This window comes from Penicillium hispanicum (assembly GCF_028827665.1).
Source record: "Penicillium hispanicum strain IBT 35686 chromosome Unknown utg000001l_segment0_segment0, whole genome shotgun sequence".
Taxonomy (NCBI): Eukaryota; Fungi; Ascomycota; class Eurotiomycetes; order Eurotiales; family Aspergillaceae; genus Penicillium; species Penicillium hispanicum.
The window spans coordinates 2091656-2109177 of NW_026623193.1; the positions used below are offsets into that span (position 1 = coordinate 2091656).

At 53.1% G+C, this 17522-nt stretch overlaps 7 protein-coding genes across 7 annotated transcripts; all 7 read left to right on the forward strand.

Annotated features, from left to right (window-relative positions):
- Window positions 1–716: 716 nt before the first annotated feature.
- On the forward strand, window positions 717–953 carry N7459_000799 (uncharacterized protein; the record flags this gene model as incomplete). The annotated part of the gene is made up of 1 exon (XM_056939984.1): window positions 717–953. The coding sequence occupies one exon, from the start codon at window positions 717–719 to the stop codon at window positions 951–953; it is 237 nt and encodes a 78-aa protein (XP_056804264.1).
- Window positions 954–3423: 2470 nt separating this feature from the next.
- On the forward strand, window positions 3424–4588 carry N7459_000800 (uncharacterized protein; the record flags this gene model as incomplete). The annotated part of the gene is made up of 3 exons (XM_056939985.1): window positions 3424–3851; window positions 4069–4333; window positions 4385–4588. The coding sequence occupies 3 exons, from the start codon at window positions 3424–3426 to the stop codon at window positions 4586–4588; spliced, it is 897 nt and encodes a 298-aa protein (XP_056804265.1).
- A 956-nt stretch (window positions 4589–5544) lies between these two features.
- On the forward strand, window positions 5545–6525 carry N7459_000801 (nucleoside phosphorylase domain-containing protein; the record flags this gene model as incomplete). The annotated part of the gene is made up of 2 exons (XM_056939986.1): window positions 5545–6248; window positions 6312–6525. The coding sequence occupies 2 exons, from the start codon at window positions 5545–5547 to the stop codon at window positions 6523–6525; spliced, it is 918 nt and encodes a 305-aa protein (XP_056804266.1).
- Window positions 6526–8402: 1877 nt separating this feature from the next.
- N7459_000802 (uncharacterized protein) lies at window positions 8403–8891 on the forward strand (the record flags this gene model as incomplete). The annotated part of the gene is made up of 1 exon (XM_056939987.1): window positions 8403–8891. One exon carries the CDS (start codon window positions 8403–8405, stop codon window positions 8889–8891), a length of 489 nt encoding a protein of 162 aa, XP_056804267.1.
- Window positions 8892–10284: 1393 nt separating this feature from the next.
- On the forward strand, window positions 10285–11385 carry N7459_000803 (S1/P1 nuclease; the record flags this gene model as incomplete). Its single annotated transcript, XM_056939988.1, has 2 exons — window positions 10285–10415; window positions 10485–11385. The coding sequence occupies 2 exons, from the start codon at window positions 10285–10287 to the stop codon at window positions 11383–11385; spliced, it is 1032 nt and encodes a 343-aa protein (XP_056804268.1).
- Window positions 11386–13670: 2285 nt separating this feature from the next.
- Window positions 13671–14454, forward strand: N7459_000804 (alpha/beta hydrolase; the record flags this gene model as incomplete). The annotated part of the gene is made up of 2 exons (XM_056939989.1): window positions 13671–14060; window positions 14125–14454. 2 exons carry the CDS (start codon window positions 13671–13673, stop codon window positions 14452–14454), a joined length of 720 nt encoding a protein of 239 aa, XP_056804269.1.
- A 1165-nt stretch (window positions 14455–15619) lies between these two features.
- On the forward strand, window positions 15620–17256 carry N7459_000805 (sugar porter family MFS transporter; the record flags this gene model as incomplete). The annotated part of the gene is made up of 2 exons (XM_056939990.1): window positions 15620–15815; window positions 15881–17256. The coding sequence occupies 2 exons, from the start codon at window positions 15620–15622 to the stop codon at window positions 17254–17256; spliced, it is 1572 nt and encodes a 523-aa protein (XP_056804270.1).
- Window positions 17257–17522: the final 266 nt, after the last annotated feature.

The following is a 17522-nucleotide window of genomic DNA, read 5'->3' on the forward strand; positions in this document are numbered from 1 at the left end:
TTTGCCGCTGCGACGAAGGGCTAGACCGATCAGCCAGTCGTAATGCGCGGTGCCTGGTACCTGAAGGTCTCCGTCCATGGCATCATGCGCCGTGGGATGCAGGTACAGACGCTGAAACTGGGTCTTCGCCATTGGGCCATTGGGCCTATTGGGGGAAGGCAAAGGCTCGGAGTCGCAGGCGCTGGGGGTTCCAGAAGGGCCGACGCCATGGATGGACGTGTGGCCAGTGGGAACCAGTAGGAGAGCAACTGGGAGAAGGAGGGAGTGGATGCAAAGGGAGGACCGACTCAGTGGCGCGAGTCGAACGGTGAGGCGGCGAATGATTGGCCTGACACGGGATTCGTCATTCGCAGAGCCCACGCGGCTTTTCGAATTTGGTCGATTTGTCCAGTCTTCTCTCCTTTGTCCTCCGCAGTGGATCTCCGGTTTCAACCTTTTCACCCATTTCCATCCGCCGAATGGTTTCGGCTCACCTTGTGGATGCAAACGGGGCCGACCGACTGCACCGTGTGGTTACATCCATTATTGTTCATTGTTTTCCAAGAGCTGTCGCTCCTCTCATCAGCAATCTTGACTTAGATCTATTTAGGGGGGGGCCCTCGATGCAGGATTTGTCCCGAGCCAGATCGGCTTTTGGAACGACAGGCAGGATTCAGGATGCACCAGTCGAAGATGGGATTCCCAAAACCAGGATGACGCCGAAGGTGGAATCCATCATGGGCCATGGACTTTTGGCCGACTGGAGCAATGGCCACGACAAGTCCATCTCGAGTGGACCTGGCTTGGGCCACCAAACGTGGTGGGCGACTTCGCGTTCTCTCCCAGCACGAACGGGCCCGAACTCTTCGCCCCAATCCGGATTGGGCTCTGCTTACGAGGTCGACGAGGATCTCTGGCCCCCAGAATCCCCAGAGCCCATGCGTGTTCACCATCCCAGTGTGTCTACCACTTGACTCAACCGCAGACAGGCCCTGCCGGTCGGGCATCCAGGCACTCTTGGCGCCTTGCGCGGTTTACACGGAATTTTTGGCGCAGCCTCGAGAACGCGCCGTGGATGTGTGTGTGGTGGCTCCAGAGCCGGAGACTGAAAGCAGCGTGATTGGTGGGAGGTGTTATCTCCAGTGGAGGAAGTTGCATAGCTTCACACCAATCAGTGTTGTGCGTTGCGGGCTTGGCAGGGCCGACTGCATTCTGCGCCAATCACCCTTTGCCCCTCTGAGACCCGATTTCTCGCACAGATGCATTGTTCCATGGACTTGCCAGATGGTGCCTGAATTCTGTGCGTTCCCCTGGCTTCCATTTGACATTATGACGATGAGGGCTGATTATACGGTTTACAGTGGCGTACAGTGGCGGCGGGGAGAAAGTTCGAGGAAGGCATCAGAATCATGTCGGTGAAAACCACCACCACCACAGTGGATTATGGTTGATTTGCCATTTATGGCAAAATGACTGATGCTATCGCCAAGTGGTGAAAGTATGAACAATGGTTCTGTCGACGGCCAAGCGCCATCGGCACTGCAACAGATATAAGCGATGTTTGGTACAACGATATCCGCCACAGCTTGGTCTGGACAACTCGTGGTGGACACCCGACGAGGCTGGCGGGCCTAGCCACTGTAGAATTTTATGCATATCAGCCCCGGTCTTTCGTTCGAGATCAGTCGCTCCCCCTTCCCCATTGAGTGGCCTTCAAACGGTGTGGATCGTGTATCGTGAGTTTCCCCCGGCGGGGCTTTTTTCGTCGTAAGTGCGTCTTTTTTTGTGACTCGGCACTGTTCCATCGAGGAGAGCGTGGAACAGTCTGGGCGTGAAAAGACAGCCGAGTCGGTGAGAGGCCTAGACTTGCTATTCTCTCCTTCAGAATTTGCAGGTGGACACCGATCTCATGCTTTGTTGGATCTGGATGCGACGCCGGTGAGCCCTTGTTCGCATGCGACGGATGCTGTCGGCAGGTAGTCGGAACCGATCCGACAGAGTAGATGCCGTGAGTAGACAGTGTCATTCATTCGATTGCTGAAGTCTTTTTGTCTATACATAGTGTCCAATGTGTTCCGGCAAGCCTCGTTTCATGCCGATTCTTTGTACTCATGCAGGACCCCGACGGCTGAATATCCGGCTCACTGTGTAGAAATAACCCATGCATAATCTTCGTACTCAAATATTTTGGCCATGCTGGCTGTCGCAACTTGCTCATTTCCATTGAGATCTCTGATCAAGTGGCGGTTCATCCCCGAGTGTGGCCGGGTGCGCTCATACCCACGTCATTGGCCGATATTAACCACGCGGCCATCTATGGATTGAAAACGCCGACAATGATCATGAGCCCCTGCTCAGGCCAGTATAGTAGAAGGGTAATTTAACTGGAGAACTTTCAAGGAACTATCCAACTCCTTGAGGGGGTAGTCGTCGTGGTTGACGAAAGGTGTTGCATTCGAATTTCATCAGTTTCGAATCTAGGGCTCATAACGTTCGCCAGAATCTTGACTCTGTTGCGCATCCTCATCATCATCCGGTGCATCTTCAACTGACGCTTTCTTATAATTGGATAACTCCTTAGAAGTGTACCGCCTAGGTCCTCCACATCCACAGTCTTCCACTTCGTTCCTCGTAATCGACGTAGGCTGTGTAGTCTGCGACGAGACTGGGCTCACGGTGTCGAAATATACTTCATCCTAAGTAATCGGAGAATTCCAATCAGCAATCCTTTTCCAAGCTGACCATTGTGCAAATATATGATCTAGCTTACCTCCATGTCTGACGAGTTCGATTCCTCTGATTCTTCCGGTATCGCGACATGAATATCCTGGCCAACATTCCGAACGCCACGGGCAGCCGGGCGCTTGTTCACCTCAGAGATGATACTATCCGCATGAGAGCTCCACACCGACAGTTTCAAATGTCGCTCTTTCACACTGGGGTTCCCCCACCACAGATCACCTCGTTTCCAGGCCGCTTCGTCGGATATTCCTGATTCCCAGACGCGAGTTTCAATCTGGCACGCCACATCCGAATCATCGAGCTTGAACCATTTCAGGTCCACCTGGGACCAGTGCTCGAATTTTCGGGAGAGGGGATCCACGAGTAGGAAGAGCTCTCCGGTCAAAGTGTGTGCAATCTGGTGACAGTGACCTGGGTACTTATACGAGACGATCCCGGACCGACAATGTACCCAGAAGATGCGACCATAGAGCGTATACGTTTTCTCCCAGCCCGGCATGTCCTTGACCTGTTCTTCATTTCTCGGCGGGAGCCAGAAGCAGCGTTTTTCATCTCCTCGTGCGTACGTGTCGACATAGAACAGTCGATTCTTATCATCGAGTCGCCAGTCCCAGCCCTCTGGAAGACTGGGCACGTCCCTCAGCGGGTGCAATGATGACTCTGGGGTTTCTTCCCACTTGAGCATCAAGTGTAGGGGACGTGATGGGACGGGTGGACTGGGGTTTCTTCGAGGAGCCCTTCCTCGAGGCGGAGTATCGGTCTTCTCCGGATCAGGCTGGCGAGGCGGCTGCTGGGGGTTACCTGTTGGGGAGAATGGCCTGGAGCTGTCCGCATAGGGAGCAGTGCTGGGTGGACACTGCGGATAAGTTGGATAGCCAGTGGAGAATGCAGTGCCGTACATGTATTCCTGGTGTTGGGGGCCTGGATGGAAGTATGGCGCCGAGGTATCTTGGTAGTACGCGCTTGCATAAAAGTCGGGCGGTGGCGGATAATGGTACTGGGGAGCCGAATACGGATTCTGGGGTTGAGGCTGAGGTGGAGGTGGATGAAAGCCGGGAGATGGAGCGTGAGCAAATCCAGGAAAAGGCTCCCAATTGGCAGCACCACTCTGCGCGTTCGGATACTGGGCTGTATGTTCATGCTCGTAGCCAAAGGGTTGTTCTGGCCTCTGCTGTGCTGGCTGTGGTCTCTTTGAAAAGAGAGAAGGACCTGTGCTTGTGAAGAAGGCTGGCCGCTCGCCTACCGTTGCAGCTGAACTCCATGCTAAACCTGCCGCCCTCGGAGGCTGCGGATAGGGTCGTCGACGTGCATGCCTCCGTCCTCGCGGTGGCTCTGGTCCTTGCTTAGACTCTGGAGGCCGAACGTGTGGCTCAGATATGGTATTGGCGAGATCCTCGAGACTTCCACATCGTGGGAGCTGGGGGGATCCCGACTCGGGAGTTGTGAAGCGTCGAGGGGGCTCAACTTTGACGCTCGAAGTGTCGTCGTCAATCGCCACTCGAACCTGAGGTTTGGGCTGCCTTGGAGGCTCCTCCACTTTTGCTGGCTCGGTGCTGGATCCGTGTTAGTCCCTGTTGAGCATCGAGTATCATGGCTCGAGATTGGAGAATCCGTACCTCACTTGCGAGATCGCAATATTAATATTCTCGCCGGCCTCTCCTAGCCTGAGGTCATACAGATGAGCCTTCAAGTCTTCGGAGTATCTGGCGATATGCTCCCCCCGAAAGCCACATTTGATCAGATCGCGGCGAAAGCTGCGCCAGGCATCCTTGTCGTCATCATCGTACGTGGTGAGACGGGAGGTCTCCGATCTACTGGATTGATGTTTCGCGTCTCTGGTAGTGAGGACATTCCGCAGCTCTGCTAGCAGCTTAGGAATCGCATCGTCGTGGTGAGGGCTCGTATGGACATAAACTGCGCCATCTGTTAGATTGAGTCCGTGACGGAGAAAAGAATGCAAGGTCAACTTGCTCTTCGTCCCTAAGATGGAATGTTAGCCTCCGGTCCGCACCGTGATGCCTGGGCGAATCCATACCAATGATCTCATGTCTCTCGCCTGCGATATTGCCCAGCGTCACTCCATAGTTGGAGGTAGTCCCATTTCTGGTCGGGCCTTGCGCCCCCGGGGGATTCATCTGAAGCAGTGCACCGATCTCCGAGGATACCGATCCCCCAAGTGTTGGCGACGCCGTACAAATACGAGATGAGATTGGGGCTCAACGGAGGGCGGGAGTCGACCTCCCCGCACGGTTTCGCCCGGCGAACGCGATGCACTCCAGGCAACCCGGTCAAGCGTCAAGCCGTGCAGCTCCCAGAGTCCATCGGATTCCATGGTATCCCGGTCCTCAATCACCTCGAGCTCCTCCAAACCCTCGTTGTCTGGTCCCTGTCGACTGGCCAGAGGAGTCATTCACGTTCGATCTCCCCAGAATCTCCCCCGACAATGCGATTCAAAGCGCCGAGTGATGAAGGATGGGATTATTGTATCCTATCACATCTGGCGATTGCCCGTCTTGCTTGCATGCCCTACTGCGCAGTCACTGCATGTTAACCCGGGTGCAGACCAATACGTGGACCAACCAGTGCAGCCCTCGGTCTCCAGTTCTCCCTTCTGGCTCTGTAAAGGCTCCGCGGCTCAATGATTCGCCATCTGCACGATGAATGATGATGAGGTGGCGGCTGACGGATTGTCAACCACGTAGTCCCAGTGAAGAATCCCAGAGTTGAAGAGACGAAACGAGCAACACACACTTCAAATTCGCTGGGACGTTTTACTTCCCCGTCACAACGAGCACTCGGCCTACCTGGCGTTCAGAACTGAAAATGGGCGACTCGTCGGCGCAGAGAACCTACCGCAGCTACACGATCGGGTGGATTTGCGCGCTCTCGGTGGAGATGGCGGTTGCAAAAGGCATGCTGGATGAGATCCACCAGAGACTTCCCCCAGTTCGAGGCGATAGCAATGTCTACACTCTGGGGTCGATCTGCGGGCACAACGTCGTTCTCGCCTGTCTCCCAGCAGGCGTATATGGCACCTCCTCTGCGTCTAATGTCGCAACCCAAATGCTGAGCACATTCCCTTCCATTCGATTCAGTCTCCTGGTTGGTATTGGTGGAGGCGTCCCCGGTGGAACTGCTGATGTTCGGCTGGGCGACATTGTGGTGAGCAAACCGACCGGTATATTCGGGGGAGTCATCCAATATGACTACGGCAAGACGGTGGAGAGTGGGCGCTTCCAACGCACGGGGGCTTTGAACAAGCCCCCTTCAATCCTGCTCACGGCGCTTGCCAGTCTTGAAGCTGACCAGCTAGCTGGCTTCACGCGGATCCCGTTCTATCTTTCCCAGATGCACCAGCGGTATCCCAGTATGGCCAAGTTCACCCATCCTGGCCCAGAGACCGATATTCTCTTCAAGGCGAGATATTATCATGCAGACGCGACTGATGGGAACTGCTCCCAGTGTTCTCCTGGCTATTTGATATATCGCAAACCTCGGCTTTCAACGGATCCATCCCTTCACTGTGGGTTGATAGCATCCGGAAACCAGGTCATGAGAGATGGCTTGACCTGAGACCGAATGGCACACAGTCTGCGAGAGGAGATCCTCTGCTTTGAGATGGAAGCAGCAGGAATTATGGATCATATGCCCTCTCTGGTCATTCGGGGAATCTGTGACTATGCCGACTCGCATAAGAATAAACAATGGCAACCATATGCTGCGGCCACCGCTGCCGCGTTTGCGAAAGAGCTATTGTCCGTCATTCCGGCCAGAAAATCCCGGGGAAACACCGATATCAAGTGATCGCTCAGCTAGCATGCAAGACTGGGATCGGTCTGATCATGCCTTTAAGGCAAATAGAAAGAACAAGAAACATGCACATTCATATGAACCCGTGAGTTCATCTGGAGGGCTAATATAAGATTCTATATCAGGGATGGAGGGATATGAAGCTAATTGCGGTATAACAGGTACCAATATGCCAGGGGGATACTCTCTACCAAGGGTCTGTTTCCAACTATGGAGGTGTCATTATGGGGAACGTCAATTCGTCGGGCAAAGAAGGCATTCGGATTGTGGGTTCAGCAACAATCAGGGGTAAGAGTCAAGGTGGAAGTCGATGCCCAGGTAACCAGATGGAGAGCTGAGTTAAGAATCATTCACCTCCAGGGCTCCGACTGTGCCTGAACCGTTGAACCGTTGAACCGTAGGAGCAGCCTTTCATCCAGCCTGTTCGGCAAAGATCGCATCGTATGCGCGTTCGTTACTGGGTATTTAGCACAATAAAGATTTTTTTATCTCCGATTGGACTATACATACTGGTCCAACATGGACGCGACATGGGCAGTGGGACAACCGTAGGGCTCCATGACTACTCGGCTAGTTGTTTTGCATCTATTTCCCTACATATACCGTTGGAATATTAATTCCAGTACATACGACCACAGGGTGTGGAGAACAGGGCTTCCCGTCCGCTCAGCCGTACTTAAGCCACACGCCGGCGAGTTAGTAGTATGGTGGGTGACCACATGCGAATCCTCGCTGTTGTATGTTTTGTTTTTGTTTTTTGTCCATTGATTAATTAGCCTGCCTAGCTTGCTCCACTGACGATCTATTCTCGTATTTGTGTTGTCTCAGCATTTTCCTTGCACAAATCCAGATACATTGTGACAATCTACTGTAGTTATCGATAAGACGAGCTAGAGCAAATGGTAACCGTCGAACAGTTCCTTTTATATAATCTGGACCAATGGCTATCGCAAGTGGCACGTACCATGGTGGTCTTCGTGTCAAAGGCTGGAAGATTAATTTACAATTCATGTTTCCTTTGTGCGCTTTCTATCCTTTCTCGATATCGTTCTATCAAAATCAGCGCTGTTCGTATAGAATTCAAAGGGGGTCCCTACTTGCTGCCACCCATCTCATTCCAAGATGACTTAGTAGAGATTTCATCGGTTGGATGGAGGGTCCTGGATCAACTCCCTTGGAAATCCGGGCATCGCTGAGACACAACATGGCAGCCTTGAAGAAGCAATGGGGCAGAAAAACCGATAACGTCGTCATGTCAAGTAGGCTCGACATTTCTCCTCCGTGTCCAATCTCGTGAGCGAAAGATCGAAGAATATTTAGCGACGTGTGGATACAGCAATGGTTATCCGATATATTCATGTGGGATCCGACCTCATTTCTAGCATGGCATTAATAGCATTGGAACGAGTCAATTATCCATGGACTTGATCTGGCAGGCTGGGTATTGTCACCTTCTCGATATTGCTAGTGCGCTATTCGATAAAGGCGGCCCTCGTTCCTCCATTTGGAAAGTAGTCAAAAACGAGGTCAACAATTTGAGAATCTCGACTCCCTCGATGCCATCCATGCGATCGTGTGATGGAGTGTCATGTACGTGAGTCAGTACCCGGTTCAGAAGCTGGGACGCGCGAACTAGTTCTGCGAAGACATTCGGATCCACATTCGTCAAGTCTTTGGGCTTCTGATTCCAGTGTTAGATTCAACTTCCGATTGGTTTACATCAAGTTCTATGTAGTAATCAGTCGATCATTGCGCCGGGTCTTACCACGAAGCGTCGTCCTCGATAATTACTGGACGGTTGGCCACTTTCTAACGAGACATAACTACCACAAGAGCCTGTTTGAGCACCATGTCCTCTATAGTTAATTTTGATGTTGCCTTCTCACCCGTTTCTCGATTGGGGCCTTGCATTTGGGTTTTTCTTAAACCTGACAGGAGGAGATACACCCCTTTATGACGGTGGAGACCGCCCCTTCAGTACCACCACCTTGTCTACAATCGGCCAGACTGTGGTGAAGGTCCTGCGCCATTTGAACGAGACCAAAAATCGATCGGTTTTTGTCCAAGATCTCGTCACGACGCAGAACGAGATTTTGGCCATCGCGCAAAGGATCAGACCGGATCGAATCTGGACCCCGAAAAATGTGAGCACGGCCGAAATGGAGAATTTGGCACAGAGGAAGTATTCCAGTGGAGCTATTGATCTTGCAGCCTCTGTCGGGTTCTTTTGTCGGTCTGTTTTTGCAGAGGGATATGGAGGAGAATTTCAGCGCGTTGACAACGAGCTCCTTGACATACCGCAGAAGACGCAGGCGGATCTCGAGGCATTGATCAAAAGCGTTCTTTCCAACGACAACTAGCTCAACGGACTCATGCCATGGCTTGAAAAACCTCTTCAACATGACGGTAACTCGCGGGTCCCGTATATATTGGGGCCGTTGGAAACGATGCTCCAGGAGATAAAAAAGCGAAAGAAAAATAGAAGCCGAGAAGCATCGTACTTAGACTGTATCAACATTCAGTCCAGGACTATAACACTTTTATAAGGAAGAAGTACATCTGAAACACATCATCGAGCAAGACGAGGTTTAGCGATGGATATCTGGTCGTATTTGATTAAGATTTCAGGTCTGAGGACTGAGGTATGATACTTCTGATCTTCGGAGCCAAAATGTCCTCGGGCTCGGCTAAGGTCAAGTAACAAGCGAGATACGACGACAAAAGGCCATTCATTTTTTTCCCTGGAAGAACAGGGAACAAAAACATACAACAGCGAGGATTCGCATGTGGTCACCCACCATACTACTAACTCGCCGGCGTGTGGCTTAAGTACGGCTGAGCGGACGGGAAGCCCTGTTCTCCACACCCTGTGGTCGTATGTACTGGAAGGCACACCGAAGGGGTATTTGAGACTCCAATTGATGACGGTGGAGCAGGTGCGGTTTAGCCTTCTTTATGCCTCCTCGACATTGCAGGCTTATCTCCCGCCCTGCTTTTCCTGAACCAGCGATCAAACCAGGGTATCAAGCACTTCTGCTTGATTTACGAAAATTCCTTGGGACCCCGGTACGTGCCTGTGCTCGCGGTGACTTTATAATGTGGCCAGCGTATCATCCGACGGGCCCCCGATGGTGGGAGCTTCGCAACCCGCGAGACCGCGACGAACCCCTTTCAGGCTAGCCTATTGATGAACAATTCCAATTGATGCCTCTGATACAGTTAAATCAAGACTGAAGAGGGGCTCGCCAAGAACGCAGTGGGCAATCCATGCAGATGCCATTCGGCCCGTGGTGACCCCCAGGATAAATATCTGCTATGAAGCAGATGGCAGGGCAAAGTCCCTATCAAAGATGCAAGATAAGGCATGTGCTGCAAGATGTGCAGGGTCAAGGGATATCGGCACCCTGCAGTGTCGAACCCACCGAGCGGTTGTGATAGACAGTGATAATAGGGCAGGGAATCTACCCCGCGACTGCGACTGGCCATTCAGATGAGTGCATCTCACTAGTTCAACCTTGGGCCCTGGAAGAGTTACTATTCTGCTGTAACCTCGGAATGCATGAGGACTTGGCGCCAGTTCTCAACCTGAATAGTATGGTCCAGCACTCCCAGCATGAGAATATATAAACCTGCAGCTCCTGCTCAGCGAAGACAATTTACTACTTTGCTACCAGCTGTTTCCGACGACGTTGGAAATATCTACCCATTACACTTCATCTCTTGCTGCTCCTACCCCCTCCTACGACTGTGAAAATGAGGTCCCGGTTTCCAATTGCTCTGGTGGTTTTCGGAGCGTCCAGAGGGGTGGATGCCTGGGGCGCACTAGGCCATGCGACAGTTGCGTACATTGCTCAGCATTACGTCTCTTCTAGTACAGCATCATGGTAAGCGGTTGTCCCTATGGACACCAATCTCGGAAGGTGTTATCTTTCTCTGGTGCTAATGGATATCAGGGCACAAGGCATTCTGGGCGACACCTCCGATTCCTACCTTGCTAACATTGCCTCTTGGGCCGATCATTATCGTCTCACCACAGCCGGGAAATGGTCAGCGCCATTGCACTTCATCGATGCGGAGGATAACCCCCCATCCAGTTGCAACGTAGACTACGAGCGCGATTGTGGCAGCTCGGGCTGCTCAGTGTCGGCCATCGCCAACTACACCCAGCGCGTGGGCGACGGGCGCCTGAGTGCCGCCAATGTCGAAGAAGCCTTGAAATTCATCGTGCACTTCGTGGGAGATATCACGCAACCGCTCCACGACGAAGCCTACGAGGTGGGCGGAAACGATATCAAAGTCACCTTTGATGGCTACAGCGACAACCTCCATGCGGACTGGGACACCTACATGCCCGAGAAACTAGTTGGCGGCAGCGATCTGTCGGACGCGCAGTCGTGGGCAAACACCCTGATCGACGAGATCACATCCGGCAGCTTCAAATCCCAGGCGGCGAGTTGGGTTGAGGGCGATAGCATCAGCGATGCGGTCACCACGGCCACGCGATGGGCGTCGGACGCGAACGCCTATGTATGTTCGGTGGTCATGCCAGATGGAGCGGCGGCGCTGCAGAAGGGCGACCTTTATCCGTCGTACTACAATGCTTCCATTGGCACCATTGAGCTGCAGATTGCCAAGGGTGGCTACCGGCTAGGGAACTGGTTGAACTTGATCTACACATCGGAGATTGCCAAGCGCGATCTTGAAGGAGTTGTTGCTGTGACCCGAGACACTGGCCCTTCGCTAGATACTCCCAGTCGCGACTTTCTCCCGCAGTCTCGCCCGGTGAGTCGCGCTCAGATGGCTAGAGCGGCCATGGATGGCTCATGCTGTGGCTCGGAAAGGCATGGCCATTGAACTTGCAGCGTTTCTGGATGAACAACCAGCGTAGCGGTCCTGCTCCAAAATGAGGTAATCCACAATTATTACACGTCGCGAGATGAAAGGGCTGAGGGATGTGCTATTTTAATTTTCCAACTTTCGATCAATTTTACCAGAGACATGCTTTCATGGAGGAGACGGCCAGAATCATCTCGTTGGTAGTAGCCATACGGAACGGCTTCCAGAATCCGCTACCACTTGCACCGCTGATCATTGACAGCTTGATCGAGCACTGTGACATCCCCAGTACATAAACTCGTACTCTTCAATATGGCGCCTCCAGCAGAAAATCTTGATTCCCTTCTGCCAGAGATGCCAACGAGGGATTAGACCTCCGGAGATCAGCTAGATATCACTGATAGGCCAGGATTCCCCAACCCCGCCGGGTTCTCTCCATCAGAGTAGTCTATGCAAGCCGGTCAAATGTGGGACAGCATGGACGAGGAGAAAATTCATTCAGACTCGTAGTGGCCTATTCATCGCCAGCTATGTCAGGAAGGTGATGAGATGGACGAAAAGAGTCGACCGGGGAATGCTTGACTCTGCACGAAGCTATACACGCCGCTGAGGGATCGACGCTCTTTCACCTAACCGCGCATTTGGAGGGATATACACAGCCATGTCGCTGCGGAGTCCAGGGGTTATCGGGCCTGCATCGAGGGACCTGACCGCTACTGTATTTTTGCTCTCACTTGCACAGTCTGTACTCAATCTATTTGGCAGCAGTTATCGATCCGGCTTGAGTTGACCAACTGCGAACGAATCTGACTCTTAGCAAGGAGCAGCAAGATTGGGAATCCCTGTTCAAGCGCAGGCCACATAGAATCGTACTAGATGGCATTGCTTGGCCAGCCTTGTTTTAAGGGGCTACCAAAACATCAACTCCCAATATCTTCAATGCGCTAGTTAAGGCTGGGGCGATCTGCTATGAATCCCTCAGTGAACCGATCTGGGGGTGAAAATACTAGCCATAAATGAGTATCAGCATTCCCACCGGAAATATTCATAGATATAAATGTGCCTGAAAGAGATTCTTCGATGGTCCTTTTCCCCTTCAATCCAGCGAGCCTTCCTCAAGAATTAGGTTCCCAGTGCGTCCTGGGCTTCTTGTCACCTCTATCGTGACTTTCTCGTCTACTGCTTTTGGTACTGGGAGCAAAGATATCAACATTCTTTATCGCTATGACCAGAGCAATGACAAGCATACCATAGCTGCCTTCTTCGGTGCAGCTTATCGGATATAACTGCGGCTCTACCTTGGATCAGGGAAGCACTTCAAGGGAGCATATTCGGTTCAAAGTTGACGAGGAAGCCAATGGGGAATCAGCGTTGGAAGTAAAATCAATCCAATTTGATGGTGTCTGAGGTTTGCGGGCCGTCGCCCCAGCCATAAAAATAGCTTTCTCTCTCTCTTTTCCTCTCTCTTGGACAATGGCGTTTTCCCACCCACTCTGTGCGCTCCCACCAGGCTCCATAAGCTAATCCTTGGAGGGGAGAGAAGAAGATATTTAACTACCTATCTACCTGCCTTATATAGAGACCAGGATTTATCTGTAGTGCTATTGGAATACACCCCGCTCGAAATATTAGATTTCCCTCTCGATAATAGATGACTAAATCCTAAGGTTCAAGATCTCCGGGCTAGCTGGCAAGGAATCACTCACTACAGGACAGTATGGGCGCTATACAGTACCATCATCCTAGCTCTCCGGACCCCGAAACTCGGCCCGGGGGCCAGTACAGATGTGGCAGCATCACACAATAAACATGTCCTGAATTATAAATCCAGACTTCAAATCGGGAATATAGTGCGAGAAATTAACGGGGCCAATCCACGTTCGGGTCGCGATTTCGTCGTTGGGCTTAGGATGCATATGCGCGATGGTCAGCTTCTGCCAGAATGTCGATACAGAATCCCAGTTCTACCGGGACCGGTGTGCCAGAGACAAGCACGACTCAAGGATGCGTCATGATCGTGTCAGATGAAAAACCCGAATCCTGACGGAGGAACCAATGACACCGCCGTCTTTAGTGCATTAGCGCAGGCGCCAACATCGCCATGCGCCAATCAACAGAGCGAAGATGGATCACCTGGAGGATTTCAGCTGCACTGTCAAAAACGCTTCGGCATTGCCGCAATAAATAGTGCGGCTACTTCCGACCGCGTAGGCGTCCCAATTCTGTCCCAGGACCAAATAATTCATCGGTATTGACCGGTCGATCTTTGCCACATCACGTCCCGTTTCGATCAATTCGCCAGGATGGCACCGACGATCCTCTTTGTTCCCGGTTTCTGGGAAGGGCCCTCGGTGTTTGCGCCTATCGTCGCCCTAGCCACTGCCGATGGCTTCACTGCCGAGACTGCCGTGCTGGCCAGTACCGGGAGCACGTCTCCAGGGAACCCAGGCATGAAGGATGACATCGCTGCAGTTCGTGAGAAAATCCAGCACCTCGTCACCCGAGGCGACGAGGTGCTCCTCGTGCTGCATTCGGGCGGCGGATTCATTGGGAGCGAAGCCATGGAGGCACTCAGCAAGAAAGAACGTGCGTCCCACGGAGAACGGGGTGGAGTGATCGGCATCGTCTTCCTATCTGCCGCGGTATTCCCGGAGGGATACCAGCATCAACCATTGCCCTTTGCAGTGGTCGAGGTATGTCACTCGCGAATTTCCAGGGTCGGCGACGCTGCGAGGTATATATGTATACTGACATTAGCGATCCAAGGGTGGCGCTTCATACTGTGCCCAGCCCGAAATTCTTCTTTTCAATGACATCCCTGACGAAGAGAGAAGCAAATGGTTGACCGCGCTCAAGCCTCAGCCCTCGCAGGGATGGGATGACGTAGTGGCGTATACTGGGTGGAAACACGTCCCAAGCGTCTATCTGATCTGCGAAGAGGACAAAGCCCTGCCAGTTCCATTGCAGGAGCAATTGGCCGCACTTGCCAACAGCAAGATTGAGCGCTGCAATGCTGGTCATCTTCCGCATTTGAGCCAGCCAAAAAGAGTCCTGGAAGTGATCAAAACGGCCATTCTTTCTATGTAGATACTAGCAGGGGCCGTAGAAAGCGGTACCTTCATACGCGTCCTCGAGTTGCCTATACTGAATAACCCCTCTCTGTCTCTATTGCTCGGTGAGGGTTCGGAGTCCAACCGTTCTGTTGACGGGCCGCCTTGCCCCTCGGACTTGGATTCCCCACAAAGTGTGAGGGTCAATACTTTAGCGCCAGCCACTGGCCATCCCGCCAGAAATCCGGTCCAATAAAAACCCTGGGATAACCAGTCCAGTTGAAATTATGACCTCCCCGTTGGATTGGGGCCGGACCCCGAAGTCCGCGTGATCCCCCGAGATTCCGCACTCATCGCGGTGGAAGACGCATTTTTTGTGGCGACTGCGATCTTGATTCTGAATGTCAAGCATGGGCCTGATCCACGAGGTCGTGAGAGTTACGCTGACGTAGTCCAGCTTGCCTGTGCACAGCCATATGCAAGTACCCCATGCATATGTCGGTCTGGAGAGCCCCGGCAAATGAACGGCACCACCGAAAGCCGGCAACGTGGGGGGAATCACCGGAGGAAAGCCGTGATTGTGAGCCACCGTATGAGCCGTGTTCTTTCACGGCCAGTTTGGAACTCGTCCCGTCCGATTGGCTCTGGAGTCCGACGAATGCGGACGAGTCGGCGCCCGCCATCGGGAGGAAAGTCAAGCGAGGAGACCGAGGAACAAAGAAAGAGCTTGAGCGCGTTGCGTGTGGAGTATGGGGTGTGGAGGGTGGAAGTGGGATCTGTGGGAGAGCGTCGGCTATCTCATACCACGTCTGGGAAGCACGGCAGTAAAGAGCCTTACCGCGACTGCGCCGGCGATTGGCGGGAATTGCCTAGCGCGGCCCAGCTGTGACGCTCCACATGGCGAGCGATTGGAACTGTCGAGGCGGACTTGATCCGATGGGGAAAGGAGAGAGAGATTTGCCCCCAAAATCCCCAGTCCGGGGGCCCCGCAGGTCGGGGGTTTTTCTCGCCGATCCTCCTCTGGCAACTCGCCTTATAGAAAGCCACCTCCCCGGTCCCTTTCCCTCTCCCTCTCCCTCGTCCTCTCTTCTTGTCTCTCATTTCCCCATTCTCGATTACTGCGATCCCATTCCCTCAATTCACCGAACTTTGCGCTTCGTCCGGGGATCTATAAAAGCTTATCTGCACGCCAAGCAAGCGCCATGGCCGCCAAGCTGCGAGGGAAGAAGCTTAACCTCGTCATCAGTCTGGTTGGAGCTGTGGGATTCGTCTTGCAGGGCTACGACCAGGCAGTTGCCAATGGATTACTGACGCTGGGCTCGTTTGTTGCGATCTTTCCCCAGATCGACACCACCAACACTGAAGGGGCCCAGAAATCACACAATTCGACGATCCAAGGTGGGTGTGGTTGCCGTCATACTCAACACGCATGAGACGACGCCCAAATGCTAATGGTCAAACAGGAACGACGGTCGCCATCTATGAAGTCGGGTGTGCATTGGGTGCTTTCATGTGTAGCTTTCTGGGTGATCGACTCGGTCGCCGCAGGACCATCTTCCTGGCGGGATGCATCGCGATCGTGGGCATCATCATTCAAGCGACTCCCTTCGCTCTTGGACAGCTGATTGCGGGCCGAGTCATCACGGGCCTGGGAGTCGGTGGATTCACCGCTACAATTCCCATGTACGTTTCCGAGTCATCCGGCGCCGAGGCTCGAGGCCGAATGGTCCTGCTACAAGGATGGTTCGCGATTGGCGGTGTCGCGCTTGCGACGTGGTTGGAATTCGGGCTGTACTATGTCGGTAGCAACTCGGCCAGCTGGCGTTTCCCAATTGCCTTCCAGGCGCTCTTTGCGTTGATCGTCGTCTCCTGCATCCTGTTTCTCCCCGAGTCCCCCCGTTGGCTTGCTAAGTCTGGTCGGATGGAGGAGGCAGCACATACGCTGGCGCTTCTTGAGGATGTCTCCATCGACTCCGAACATGTTGCCCAGGAACTGGAAATCATTCGACAGTCCCTCCAGGAGAGTGAAACCGACCAGTCTGGTGCTTCCACCTCGCCTTTTGCGCGGACCAAGAACCGCCATCTCCATCGCACCATCCTGGCCGTCAGCGTCAACATCCTTGCACAGATGACCGGCGTCAACATCATCACCTTCTACTCCGACACCATCTTCCAGAATGATCTCCACTACTCGGGCACCATCTCTCGAATCATCACTGGGTGTCTGCAAATCTGGCAATGCCTGGCCGCAGGCCTGGCCGTCCTCCTCATCGACCGTTTCGGACGCCGCCCACTCCTCATCACCGCCGCCGCCGGCATGGTCATTGCACAGACCTGTCTCGCTGGACTGAACAGTGACCTCGGCAACAAAGGCGCCGCCGGCGCCACGCTGTTGTTCGATTTCATCGCCCTGTTCTGCTTCCCCATCGGCCTCTTCCTCGTTCCATTCATGTACGCCGCCGAAATCGCGCCCCTGTGCACTCGTGCCAAGGTCACCGCCATGTCTGCTGCGGCCAATTGGCTGTTCAGCTTTCTGCTGGCCGAGGTGACGCCGATCGGATTTTCCAGCATTGAATATAAATACTACATCGTGTATGCGTGCATCAGCGCCTTCGCTCTCGTCGTCTTCTACTTCTTCTGCCCCGAGACCAAGGGGCGTACATTGGAGGAGATTGACGAGATTTTTGTCCTGTCAAGCTCGATATTTGATACTGTCAGTGTTGCGCGACAGATGCCCTTCCAGACGGATCTTCTCGTGCACGCCGAGGATCCTGAAAAGATGGGTGTCCAGAGTGAGAGGATTGAGAATGTGGAGGCCGTTGGTTCTCCGGGGGCGTGATATTGTTGGTTTTGAATGAAGTCACTGCTTATTATATATGGTTTGATGGCATTTTGATTCATGCCCTCTCGGCCTTGATGATCCTTAGATGATAGACCATGAGACATGTGAAACGACCCACTTGCTTTTTGTTCCAGTAGTCTTAAAGCACGATAGATCGACGGATTCGGTTGCTCTTCGAAAGAAGACAGTTTGGTATATTTACAGGGTATCGTTGCACGAGACAGAAGGACAGCTGCCCGGGTAAACCACTGCCTTCGCCCCTC